The following is a 14,036-nucleotide window of genomic DNA, read 5'->3' as shown; positions in this document are numbered from 1 at the left end:
TTTCTCATTCTGATCACTGGAGGCATGTCTTTATCATTAGTTCCCAAGTCTATGGCTAAAACATTTTTGGTGGCTTTACCTTTGACCAAATGTGTAAGCAAAATATATGGATTCTTGTATTTGTTTTCTCATTCTGAGCACTGGAGGCATGTCTTTATCTTTAGTTTCTAAGTCTATACCTAAAACATAGAATCAGTCCATCTGGAATCAGGTTTTCATTCTCCTAAATTCCATCACTTAAGGAAGTAACCAACGATCCAGAAGAGTTACTTTTGGTGCTTAAGAGAACCCAGACGATTATTACAGAACCTGGTTGTAAGCACTGGTTGGGTGATAAAGAGTATCATCAAAAATACAATCTCCTTTTGGCTGTGAGAGACTATCAAGTCAAGTGTACACCCATAAGGTTAAAAGGATTTTTGCTGCTCTAGCCTTTAAGACAAAGCTCTCAGTGGCTCAAGTTTTAGATGATGGAGTATGGACGTGTCAGACCACTGTTAGTGTGTATTATTTGAAGGATTGCACTTAAAACCCTTTAGATATATTTTCTCTGGAACCTGTGATTGCTGCTCTGCAATTAGTTTAGTGACCCCAGTATTTTGAGAGTGAGACTGTCTGGCCCTTTACATCTCTTCTTCCCCTCCCTCCGGATATATCTGTTGGAATCCTATGTAGCTGGATGGACATGGATGCAGGGAAGCCTTACCTATAGCTAGCAGTTTTTCTATAACTGGTAATATGAGTGTTCATTCCACCATCCTCCTTACAGGGGGGGGGGGGAATGAATATTTACAGGCAAACTTGTCTAAAAGAAGAAATTTCTTTTTCAACATCTTTAGTTGCTTGGGCCATGAACTTGATGGTACTTTCAACCCTGGGTCTTGAGGTGTCTAGGATGCTATTCTTTGCACCTTATAATAAAGTCCAAGCATAGCGATCTCTAGATTTTAGCTAGCCAGTTCCAGACGCAATTAAAGTGACTGTTCAGTCAAGGGAGGTGGTGCTTCCCTGCCTCCAGCCAGTAACTAACTACCAGCTGCTCCCAACTCCTTATAAGTTTTATCTGCTGAGTTCTAGCTGAGCTTGAATCATTCTTCTATTAAAGGACTTGGATTTGTAGTTGGGAAAAATACAATTATATTTAAAAATTTGTAATTTTACGAAAGTTTAGTCTACAAAAGGTACAGTACTGTATTGAATTACTGTAGGTTGTTGATACTACCTTTTTTCTTCCACGCTATCCAAGGCTAAAGTCAGAAGAGCCAGATATCAAAGTGCATCATCGGTGGTAAGCCTCTCAAGGTGTAATTCTAAGCATGCACTTTGTACTTAAAATATTTGGTGGTTTCATTGTTTTAAGTTTTACCAAGCTACTGGGATATGAAAGGTGTCGGTACCCTGGCGAATGACGTTAAGCCTACCAATACTTATCCGTTTTGAGTGAATCCAATAAAGATGTATTGTTGCACAATAAGGCTAAAGGTCTTCTTCAAAAGAATCTGTTCATCATAAATTTTGTGTGTTGCTTTCTAGAATATTAAAGTGGCTTTTAAGTATCTTGCTTTAAATATTTGCACGTTTTTTATAATTTGGATCAATAAATTTTTAGTGCACAGATGTTTTAAAATGTATTTTAGAAATTGGTAAATTTGTTACTATTGTTATTCCTCCAAATTTGCAGTGGTTAGAGTACCAGTTTCTTAAACCAAAAAGAAATTTGTGTAATTATTTCAGCGAAACTTCTCTCCTGTTCATATTGCTTTTTTCTCTTCTAGCTGTTAAATTGTAGACATTACCCAAAATAAAAAATTTTTGTTCCGGCGTAGATACAAACCCTCCGCTATTTATAGGGTATATTTTCGGCGTAGCTGAAAGACGAGCCATGATAATTTTAGTGAGGGATAACTACTCCATCCGCTAGTTAGCGGGTGGGAGGTGAGGTAGACTGGCTACCCCGCTCACTCACACCTCTCGGTTGAGTAACCACTTTACAGTGATACCTCTACATACGATCTTAATTCGTTCCAGAAACTGCTTCGTATGTTAAAACGATCGTATGTTGGAGCAAATATTCCCATAAGAATACATGGTAATTTATTTAATTCATTCCTCAGCCTAAAAACCCATAATAAATCCTTAATAAATGGCTACACATAATTACACAATACATTAATACAATACCTGTATAATAAATACTTATTACAAAACAAAAAAAAAGAATAATAATAATGAAATAATAAATAAAAAATGGGTTATAATGTAACACTTTACCTTAGCGACAGGCCAGCGCAGGTGTAGGGACTTCTACGCAGGAGGACACGGAAGATCAGTGAGGAGGTAGGGACGGTGATTTTGTACGATAACGTGTACGATAACTTACACTAACTTACACTACTACGTGAACTTTAACTTTTTTTTTTTTTTTCATTTTTTCTTTTCTTATTTTTAATTTTCATCACTTTCACTCGATTCGATCTTCCTTTTCTTTGCTTCAATTTCTTTCTTTTCATCATGATCACTAGACCGTTTTAAAGATTTTTTTTAAAGAAACTATCGAGTGAAAGTTGCTTTGTACGGCTTTTGAGGATTTTTCTAAAATGCTTTAAGCAAACATCATCGAACTGCGCAACAACACGGCAAACCTGAAGTTTCTGTGGGTGATGCTTGTCGATGAAATCAACAAAGTGTTGATGATATGCTAACATCTGTTTTATTTCCGCCGTACCTAAAATTTCGCCTACCTCCTCGATCTCCTCCAACTCACTCAACTGCGCTTGGAACTCATCATGCTGCATGGCTTGCAGCTCCTTGAGTTCCTCGGTGGTGAGCTCTTCGTGATGCTCATCGACGAGTTCGGTGATGTCATCTTCATCCACCTCCAGACCCATAGACTTGCCAAGGGATACACTCTCTTCGACATCTTCCTCGGCGGTAAGCACAGGTTCATTCTCGGGGCCAAAACTTTCGAAATCTCTGGGAGCAACAGCATCAGGCCAAACCTTCTTCCAAGCAGAATTCAGGGTCCGACGAGTTACTCTCTCCCAAGCCTGATCAATGATCTTAAAGCAGTGCATGATATTAAAGTGGCTCCTCCAAAATTCACGCAAAGTTGAGTTGGTGCTTTGCGTGACATTAAAGTACTGCTTAAATAAGTGCTTGGTGTAGTGCATTGTCAAAACAAAGCAAGCACTTCAAAAGCAAATTCCTCTCCTGAAGATACTTCTTGACAGCAGGGTCGAAAACTACGTTTACCCATTCCACAAAGATATGCCTAGTAACCCAAGCCTTAGAATTAGAACGCAATAGAACATGTAGCAGGTCTTTATTAATTCTATGTGCTTTAAATGCCCTAGGGTTTTCGGAATGGTAAACCAGTAACGGCTTTATTTTGCAGTCCCCGCTGGCGTTGGCACAAAGCGCAAAAGTCAACCGATCCTTCATTGGCCTATGTCCAGTCATTTTCTTCTCTTCGGCGGTAATGTACGTTCACCTAGGCATCTTTTTCCAAAACAGACCGGTTTCATCGCAGTTGAACACCTGCTGCTCTACGTAACCTTCCTCCGCCACGATGCTTTCGAACTTTTTAACAAAGTCTTTAGCAGCCTTGATGTCCAAACTCGAAGCTTCTCCATAACGAACAACTGAATGAATCCCGGTCCGTTTCCTAAATTTCTCGAACCAACCTCGAGACGCCTTGAATTCCTCCGTTGTAGGATCGGCTGAACTCTCTCCCGCGTCACCCTGAGAGCGCGCCGCCTTCAAGTCACTGTAGATAGCGCTGGCCTTCTCACAAAAGATCGTTTCCGTGATCGTATCGCCAACAATCTCCTTGTCCTTTATCCAGATCAACAAAAGGCGTTCCATCTCTTCCAGAGTAGGGCTACGACGTTTAGAAATAATCGTGATCCCCTTCGAAGGTTTCAGTGCTTTAATGGCTGACTTCTGTTTTATGATCGTCGAGATCGTAGACATATTCCGGCCATATTGTTTAGCCAGATCGCTAACATGTACACCTCGCTCATGCTTTTCTATTATTTCCTGCTTTAATTCTAATGAAAGCATAGACTTCCTCTTTCTCACCACTGCTACTACTTCCTGAACCGAAATTAAGCTTTTTAGGACCCATGATTACGGAACACAGAAAACAACATGTGAAAAGGCAAGATAAAAAAAAATGTTAAAACTAAGCGTATTGTTTACTTCGTATGTTGGAGCAACACTTTGTATGTTGAGACAGAAATTTGGTCGAATTTTACTTCGTATGTTGGAAAATTCGTATGTTAGGACAATCATATGTAGAGGTTCCACTGTACTTTATAGCTCGGTAGAGGACGGACATGCTACCTTTTTTTTCTCTTGTGTGTTTTCATTTATCTAACATATATATGAGTGTATATATGTATAAATAGAAATATAGGTTTATGTTCTTAGATAATTGTAACTTTAATTACTGTTGACAACGTATCCGACTGTCTCCGCCGTAAGGGAGTTGTCATTGCTGCCCTACCCTGCGCTGATGGTCGGCAGGTTCCCAACACTGCCGTGTGTTTGTTTCATTACTGCATTAAAGTGTATAACAGGTCAGCTCCCTTTCGAGGAATTATCTTACAAGGAAGGTGACTTATTCCCCCAATAGTGTATTTTGTGCAGCGGAGCATTAATTGTAATCGATCACAACTTCCTTTTTTCACAGGTAGCAGCGACATAGAACACAAGGCCGATTGCTACGGCTGCCCTGTTTGTTATCCTGCGCTCCATGTGGTAGCTCGTGAGCTGCCCACGTTAGGAGGTAGCATTCGCTGTCAACCTTTAACTTGATGTTCCTCCTTCGAAGGGGTCTCTCTCTCTCTCTCTCTCTCTCTCTCTCTCTCTCTCTCTCTCTCGTGTTAAAATGTTTTTTTTTTTTTTTTTTTTAACGCCTATGCTTTTTTCCCATAGAGCTGGGAGAATGCTTGTTTTAGGCAATGTTCTCCTTCGGGAGGACTTCTTGAAAATTCCAGAGTTTCTTCAGAACACTCTATGGTCAACCTCCCCCCTACGGGATGGGTCTTCCAAAGGTGTGACTTGATACATCACTCTACACTCCCAGTTGATTACTATGTCAGCTAGTCTGGTTTTGCCAGCACCGATCCTTTCGTTTTCGAATGAACCACCGTCATCTTCCCTCCACCTTCCCACTTCGAGTGGTTTAGTTAGCAGACGGAAATGAGCAGGGAATGAAAAATTCTTTACGTTCCAGTTCATTTCCCCTGACAGGCCTTGCCTGAATTAGACGGTAGTTTTCTCACTAGCGAGAAAACGTTCGATGGCAACTCCTTCGGGTAAGCGGTCGATGGCAGTTATGTCTGGTTTTCTTGAAGCAAACCCCCACATACGAGACTTCACCCTTTTCGGGAGACTTGTTCCTGAGAAGTTTTTACAGAACTTCAATGGGTGTTGTTAAAACTTCATGAAGGCTGTAAGCCGTCCCGGAGCATGCGCTTTAGCCAAGACAAAACCGTGAGGTTATCGTTTTAAACTCTGTTCTACCGTTTGATGGAGGCAGCCTCCCCCGTCATTGTACCCTGGGTATAACGACTTGCCTTTTTACACGATAGGCTTCCAAGACTTTTTATTCTATCCTTACAGGGTTATTGTTTAGATCAATTAGTCCCAAAGGAACATTGTTAGCCGACATTAAAAGAACGATAGCAACAGCGTGGGCAACTTTTCATTATGTTTAATGAACACTGGCTAGCCCCTCACATAAAGAAGAGGGGGAGGTAAAGCAAAGGGGAAATGATCGCTTCTAAACTGTATATTTTGTTTGAGAACATGTTGGTACAGGAATGTGCTAGCAAAACCACCCAGATAGTGGGCTCCTAGTGTCTTGGAATCATCTTGTATCCAACAAAGTCTTAACTTTGTGAGGTCCCCGACTGTGGTTATGCTCGCAGCGACCCTGATCTTCAGGCTCCCACTCGACCGTTCCCCAGTCCCGGAACACCAGGCCCTCGAACAAGATGTATTCCAAGATCGGTGGGGCGGCCTAGAGGTGTGCCTTGTTTTTTTTCCCCCCCCATTTGGTCTGATGAAAAAGTCCTCAGCCAAGTCAGGATAAGCAAGATCTTATCAATGACTCCAATAGCTTCGCTATGGCATCCCGCAGAATGGTTCCCGGACCTTCTGCAGCCCCTGACGGAGTTCCAATGGCTTCGCTATGGCAACCCGCAGAATGATTCCCGAACCTTCTACTGTATAGCTCCTGACGGAGTTCCGAGGGATCTTCCTCCACGGCACGGTCTTCCAAGCAGCCACATGCTAACACTTTTTTAAGCCGTAGCTTTGCTTCGACTTCACGCCTGGGACGATCCTACACCACCCCTCTCAGAGAGGCCTTTCGCAACGAGTTGCGGAAAAGATGTCTAGGCACCTCAGACACTTTTCAGCATCTTGTCTTCCAGGCGAAGTGTTTGGTCCTTTGTGACTGATGTCATGGAAGGGGATTCTCTCCCATCGATGCCTTTACTTATACAAGTTTGAGATAACTTGTTCCCCGTCGGATCTCGACCTCCTCCTAGGAACGCGGTTCGGATCCTTCAGTCTCTGAAGGCCCCGCTCTACAAACCTTTATGCCCAGCAGCAGATCGCTTCCTTACACGGAAGACGGCCTTTCTACTCACTTTGGCTTTTGACCAAGAGAGTTAGTGTGTTGTATGATCCATCTTCTGATGTCTCCTACTCTAGGAGACGTGGAGAAGTAATCCTCAGTGGCGTCCCTGAGTGGATTGCCAGACTCAAAATCCGAGTGTGTTGTACCCTAGGTGCAGCCCATTTTGAATAAAGTCTTTGTTCGGTAACCGAAAACCCATCAACTGGGGGTTTTACCCAGTGAGGAGTCCGTGAGGTTCGTCCCCGTGTATTGGCACTGTTGACCAGCATGAGGAAGGACGACTTTGAGGATTTCCTTCCCCTCTGGGATCGAAGACAATTGAGGTTACTCTCAATCTAGACTCTCCTTCATCCTAAGACCCAGAGCTCGTAACGTCAGTGGGGTTGCTACGTCCCTGGCATTCTAGAAACTACTCTGTGGCGCAAATACTTTAAGTGGGCACGTGGAAGCGTCAATCGACCTTTACGGCCCACTACCTGCAAAGACGTAACCCACAAGAACATGGAGACCTTTTCCATCGGTCCTATGGTGGTTGCACAGCAAATGGTCTAAACACCTCAGGCTCCTTGATGGACAAGTAGCAGAGGGTTGAGGGCTGAGGCTACCCGGATTAGTCTGGGGTGAATGAGTAAGAATGCCTGGCTCCTTTCTTCCTTTCACCTTCTCCCCTCTGGGGAAAAAAGCTCCACAAGCCTCAGCATAGCTGACCTCACCTCACCTCGCTGCAGGTAAGACCCATTTCCCTTGTGCCTCCTAAGTATAGAAGAATACTTTGTTACATCCCCATTACCTTGAGGGAGGGTATTGGGTAAGTCATTAAGAACAATAGGTTTTGTACTCTAGTTCCTATGTCAAAGACAAGCCACACTGTTAGTTCCACTCACACACAAGCTTCTGCAGACCACTATCAGTGCATTACCTCATATCGGCACTTGATTTTAACGAGGGTAGGGTCCCTTCTACAATCGATCACAGATCGAAATAGAGAGGACCCCGGGTCAGGACCAAGGCACCCTATAAATAGTGGAGGGTTTGTATCTTTCCGGAACAAATAACAAATTTGTAAGTAATTTGTATTTTTCCTAGTATACAAACCTGGAGCTATTTAAACAAATTGGCCCGCCACCCTGTCCCCAAGAAGTCTTGCCATAAAGCAAAGTGGTTACTCAGCCGAGAGGTGTGAGTGAGCGGGGTAGCCAGTCTACCCTACCCCCCACCCGCTAACTAGCGGATGGGGTGGTTATCCCTCACTAAAATTATCATGACTCGTCTTTCAGCTACGCCGATACCCTATAAATAGCTCCAGGTTTGTATACTAGGAAAAACACAAATTACTTACAAATTTATTTTTTCTTTACAAATTGCCTCCCCGTAATAGTAAGTACAGTATCGAGTTATGCTGGAGGTTGTTGGCAGCTATTAAAGAGGTGGTATATCATATTTTTCAATTCTCATTGCATTTACCGACTAAGGTTGAGTTCATGTATTTTCTTACCCATGATCCAGATTGGGTTTCTTTGCGATTTAAGGTTGTTTAATGTTTTAATAGGGGATATCTAACTTTAAAATAACTATGAATAACATGTGGTTCAAGCAACTTTATGAAAGCATGTTGGCCAAAACATTTTATTGTTCCAACACCTAATGCAAACTCTTTCGCTCTTTACTATGGATATATTTCTTCTACGAAGCTGAAACTAGCGATAAAACTTTTTAGCAAGGTATAACCACCGGGCTAATTAGCGGGTAGTTGACCAGCCACCATCCTCACATGCCCACTGGTTATATGACATCACTTTTTCTTAATTCTTTTTCTTTTTTCAGGAAGTGTTCATCCAGTGGGAGTGGTTTGGTAGATGACGAAAGAATTCTCAGCTTCTTATTCTGCCATCTTGTTCCCTCTGGAGGAAAAATTAGTAGAGTGATGACAGAGTGAATCCTGGACAACCCATAGGGGCAGACACTGTTGCTTCCTCTAGCAAAGCAACGGGGCCCATGACCCAGGCAGTCTTCCCGTTGGCGCTTGCTGCAACACTAACCGTCCCTGGGACTATTGGGTCTCCCCGCAAAGGAATGGCTTTCGAAGCCGCTACACTTAGGAACACAGCTGCTTCCCCAAGGGTTAAGAACTCTGGGGTGGGTAACTGTCCAGAACTTCTCATGCCTTTACCTGCAGCACCCTTCACATCTGTTATTCCATTTGTTCATGCAGATCTGGTGTATGGACATGAGCAGTTGCAGACTGGTGTTTCTTGAAGTTATTACCATTCGGGTGCTCCTTTCAAGGTGAAACCAGAAGGTGACCACAGTCAGATTTCTATGCTTGTTAATGACGCAGTGTACCCTCAACCTGTGTTCACTCAGCTCACCGAGGTCCCACAGCATATGAAGCATTGAGCTTCTCCCCCCAGTGTTGAGCACGTCTCTCGTCTGCGAGCGAGGCCCTCCTTACCTGTATTGTTGCTCTTTCAGGGGTTTCAGAACAAATGAGCGATTCGTTGATGCCTCATTCCAATTCTTTGGCGTTTTTTCTCTTTAGAGCAACTGGATTTAGACTTTGGCCTATAAGAGATATCAAATTATATTCAGGTTTTATTATACAATTGAAAATCTGGGGTTGTCAGATCAAATTATTGGAAAAAAAATTTAAAGTTGAACTTGAAATCATCAGCCTCATAAAGTAATTGCCAGAGTAATTTTCTCTACTTGTTAGGAAATTAAGAAAAACTAATTTTCTTATTTTTAAATAATTGTTTTAAGCTTCATTTTACAACTTCTTATCAGATTGATACAAACTTTCATATTATATATTCCTGTTGAAAGTGTTTTTTTATAGAAATAAAACAAAGTAAACTGACTTTGGCAATTACGTAAGTGTTATTTTGGAACATATAGTACAAAATATTTGAACTTTCTGAAAACTATATTGTTTTTCTGCAAAGCAAAAACAGATAATCTCTAAAGCAAACTTATATAAATTTTAAAGATACAGTAATTTAATCTTTAAAATCTGGGAAGCCTCTGCGATTTTCTCAAATGCTCTTATATGAGCAAGAAGGTAAATAAAAACTAGACATTGTAAATAGGCCTTCCAAATTTCTGAAGGCCAATGTTAGTATTGATTATGTACAGAATTTTATTGATATTTCATTAAACATGAGGCAAGGAATCAAAGAAGTTATAGCAGTCAGCTGGCATTACTGCTTTCATGTACAGTACTGAAAATCATTAATTTCCTAATCTTAATAGGGATTCTTGTACTCTATCTAGCAAGTCCTCCCAGTTTAAGAGAATTTTGAATGATAACTTGTACTTTACTCTTCTTTTTTTGGTTCATCAACTTGAGCAAATCATGAACCACTGGGTCTCCTCTTTTTATTTGGTTTGATGCTCGTGAAATGTGTATCATCAATTTTCATGAATTTTTAGTATTTTATTTGTTTGACTATGTATGGTGATGGTTTGATCCCAGCACACTGGATGAGTATTGCATTGTCACACAGTGAAGACCTCATTTACCGTCTCGTGTTCAATGGCACTATGCATCGAGTCACAATGAGGTACTTCTGAATTGCATTGATGGCATGTTTTCTGTCTAAAACAGAATAAGCCTTCACAATAGTTATGCTTCTGTTTTAGTAGCAACATCCATTACTCCAAATCAAGAGTTCTTGCAAATTTGGGTTATCTTTTCGAAATGATGGTACTACAGATACGCAAAAACTTAATTTATTCTCTTGTTTGATTTCAGCGGTAACAGTAACCATTTTTGGAATCAATAAAGTAAAGTTATACACCTGTAGCTTTGTTTTATAGTTGATATTACCTACTTGCCATGGGCTATGGGCACAAGAAAACAGTTTGCATATCCATAGTCCAAACTGACTTACTGGCTCTGGAAAATTCCTTATCTTGCTTTTTCTCCTTCCTAGCTTCATCCCTTGAGCTTAATATTTTTTTTTTTTTTCATACTCTCCCTAAGTAATGTTGACACATTTCAATGATTCACATACATCACAAGTCAATTATCTTTTCTGAGTATGAAAACAACTTTTCTTCATGGAATTTACTACTGAAGTAGGTGACTTCAATAGCTCTTACTCCTTTTTTTTCAGTATCCATTTTGTATTCCCGATGAAAGTTTGCCATAGTGGTCCTAGAATGTAAGATCTTTTACACTGTATGTTAGTGTGTTCCAGCAACAATGTTATTCTACAGTGGGTAAAGCATTTGACCAGTTTGTGAGGAATTAATTAAAATTATGCACTTTAGCTCTCTTTCCACATAGGGGACCATATTGGACTGATGCATTGGTTCCTGATGAGCTGTCACTTGACGTGTATGCTGTCAGTTTATCCTCATTATCCTTTAGCTATAACATTGCAGGGATACCAAAACCTGAAGCAAGAGTAGGTTGCAGACTTGATAGGATGATCCATCAGGAAGTTGTAGATTGTAAGCTTAGGATGATTGCTTACTTGATCCTTGTGCTTTTTACCTCTTGTTCATACCTTTCTTTGTGTTCAAGGCTCAAGTGTTCTGCATCCAAAATTTATGGATGTGCCTTCGTTGTCTTCAGTTTTGAGTATGAGTTTTGGTGTTCAGACAAATTTAGATTGGCATGGAGGTTCCATCTCAGCAGCTGGAAACACTTTTATTAATTTTCCATTTATGCCACTTGTCCTTTAACAGGTTTTTTTTTTTTTTTTTTTTTTTTTTTTTTTTTTTTAAATCGCTTACATTTTCTATAATGATAGAAGTAATAAGGACACAAAATTGAAGCCACTACACTCAACTTAGCCATGGCCCATGACTTATGGCTTTTGTTTGCAACAGCAGCACACAGCTGATTAATTATGGAAAACTTTTAAAATATCCAATAAAATAAAGTATATGTTAAGGGGATGGATACTATAGAACAAGCTTTTTAAGAACTGATTGTTTGACTCCAGAAATATTTCTAACTTTGCCCAAGTCAAAATAATGACTTAAACATAGTGATAATAATGCCCAAGTCACCTTGTGATATAGGCAGAAAATTTGAGTAATTATATACTGCTTACTTTCGAGATATGACATTGGCAAGTACAGTATATCGGTAGATGTGCAACATATTGGAGATTAAATTTAGGCAAAAATACAGAAGTGTCTGAAAACTGACTAGGCAGTTAGTTTGAGGGTGACGAAATGGTTCTGTTTGGAATTTGGAAGATCTTTCTTTAAATATCACAGCTGAAACAGTCGTCTTTTTAGCAGTAGGGGTAACAAACTTGCTTTTTATTTAGAGCACCAGCTAAATGAACACTAGTAGTTCTTATAATGTAGGTTTTGGAGGGAACATAATTTTATATCTACTTACTTTTGGAGCTAATTCTTAGTTCAGAAAAAGAAATTAGCCTTTATTTTCTCTTATTTCCTGTTTTGTAGAGGAAAAGCATTTATACATTAGAGAACAGGTTTCTTTTTCCTGTGAAAACTGGTTTTCATTTAGGCAAGACTAAAATATTAAGAGTAAAAGTTCTTAAATGGTTTGTGAATTTAGAATTCCAGGGTGGCCTCTTTTCCTTGAATACTGTGGTATTTATAGTTAAGTGTTTTGTGAGACACTGGGAACTGGATTAGTCAGATGAAAGACAAAGGTCAAATTCATAAAGTGGTAATACAGCTACCTGTTTATTTCTGTAAAAATGCAGCTACCTTGTTTATTTCTGTAAAAAAAAAAATATTGAAAGAATCTTGGGCCACAGCTCAATGGCTTACCAAGTCTGTATTTGTAAACAAAGCTGTTTTTTTCTAAGAAAATTATGGGATTGGGGTCTGGTGGATATACTATTGGGTAAATAATTTACTGTTTAATTAATTGCTTTAACTTGGATTAAGTTTGCTCAGTGAGAAAGATGAAGGTATGGATAAATTTATTATGTACTGTATGTAGTTTTAATAGTTTGATGATAAGAATATGTTTAGAATCCAATCTGGAAAATCAAGTGATTAAAAGTTTTATTTGGTATGTTAGGTTACTGTTGAACTAGACGAGACTGGTAATTGATAAAGTTTATTAACCTAGGTCTTTATTTCCCTATCTCTCTTCTTCATTAACCTATCTCCATTAGTGTGTGAGAGCTAGTAATATGAAAATCAGGAGAATTTCATAGAAATAAACTAAATATTAATAATATATTTCTATATTTGCCTGATGTTGATAACCCGCCCTCTTTCCTTTCCACTGACTTGTAATGTCAAGGGGCTATTGATCTGAATTTTGCCTTTAGCAACTGAGAACTATGATGTACATGAATCTAAATAGTTTCCATCAACCTCCAGATTATGTCTACGTACTAGATGGAGAGGCCTTTTTTCAAGGAAAGAAAATGGATCATTTTTAATTTAGGATAAGTCAATATTTAAACAGCTTTGAGGGATAAGCAAATATGAACATTAGGTGAATTAAATCTTATTAAAATTGTCTTTTGCTCAGCAAGAATGGGACTTTTGGCTAGATTAGGGTCAATTTAGCAACTAGTGATTTAAATATAGTATCCCCACATATTGTATAGAGAACACCTCATATTACTTGAATTATTAAATAACTATAGTATTAAGTGAAAACATGCAGCAGTAGTCCTTTCCTCAAAAGTAATGTTATCAAAACAATGACACTTCCCTTAAATTCCGTCAATCATAAGCACACAACCTGTAGTCTGCTTTTCTGATATTCATACAAACTTAGCAATATTCAAACTGTCCTATTTTGTTACAATCTTCATCATCATGAATAGAAGTATGGCTAATTATAGAAATAAAATTTTAGTATCCATGGAGTTAAATAAATGAACATCATTACAGCAAAAAAAAAAAAAAAAAAAAAAAAAAAAAAAAAAAAAAAAAATTCTAGTCTTAAGGTTAGATATCTTAAATTCCAGTATCCTACAACATTGATTTATTTTGGTGAAGATATTGCCATACGTTACTTTGTTCTAGGAGTAAAATTATTGTAACATAATATAGGTTTTTTTAGATATAGCGATTGAAAACTGATACAGCTAGGCAGTGAAACATATGTTAAATTGCAAGTTACAATGTTTTTTTTTTTTTTTTTTTTTTTTTTATATATATATATATATGTTCATTACCATAAATCACAGTTGGTCAAATTAAGGCTATTAATCATTCCAAAAATATATAGGAATATCTTTTTACTATCATACTGCAATATATATTTTTTGTAGCATCAAATTAAATTATTCCTGTAAACAATTTAATTAGACATATTCTAAATTAATGTGCTTATTACTTACTCAATTATCAGTCCTCATCTATGACGTTTAAAAGAAAAAAAATTATGAAGATGGGTTTATTTCAATATTTCATGCATAGATGACCG

The 14,036-nt window shown here is 38.9% G+C and overlaps 1 protein-coding gene and 1 long non-coding RNA gene across 7 annotated transcripts in view; one reads left to right on the top strand and one right to left on the bottom strand.

The window, feature by feature from the left end:
• Window positions 1–14,036, bottom strand: part of LOC137623247 (uncharacterized) — a 234,255-nt gene that overhangs the window by 7,767 nt on the left and 212,452 nt on the right. The window lies entirely within an intron of this gene.
• LOC137623244 (echinoderm microtubule-associated protein-like 2) overlaps window positions 1–14,036 on the top strand; it is a 131,856-nt gene that overhangs the window by 108,035 nt on the left and 9,785 nt on the right. For 5 of the 6 annotated variants that reach the window (XM_068353991.1, XM_068353992.1, XM_068353990.1 and 2 more), the window contains one exon: window positions 1,247–1,288. The exons of the other annotated variant lie outside the window; for it this stretch is intronic. In XM_068353991.1, the coding sequence (XP_068210092.1) occupies window positions 1,247–1,288 (42 nt within the window). The remainder of the gene's footprint in view (window positions 1–1,246; window positions 1,289–14,036) is intronic. 6 annotated transcript variants of the gene reach the window in all.

The sequence above is a fragment of the Palaemon carinicauda genome, chromosome 30, assembly GCF_036898095.1.
Source record: "Palaemon carinicauda isolate YSFRI2023 chromosome 30, ASM3689809v2, whole genome shotgun sequence".
NCBI classification, from domain to species: domain Eukaryota; kingdom Metazoa; phylum Arthropoda; class Malacostraca; order Decapoda; family Palaemonidae; genus Palaemon; species Palaemon carinicauda.
The sequence above is the reverse complement of the archived record's forward strand: the minus strand, read 5'-3'. Positions and strand labels throughout refer to the sequence as shown.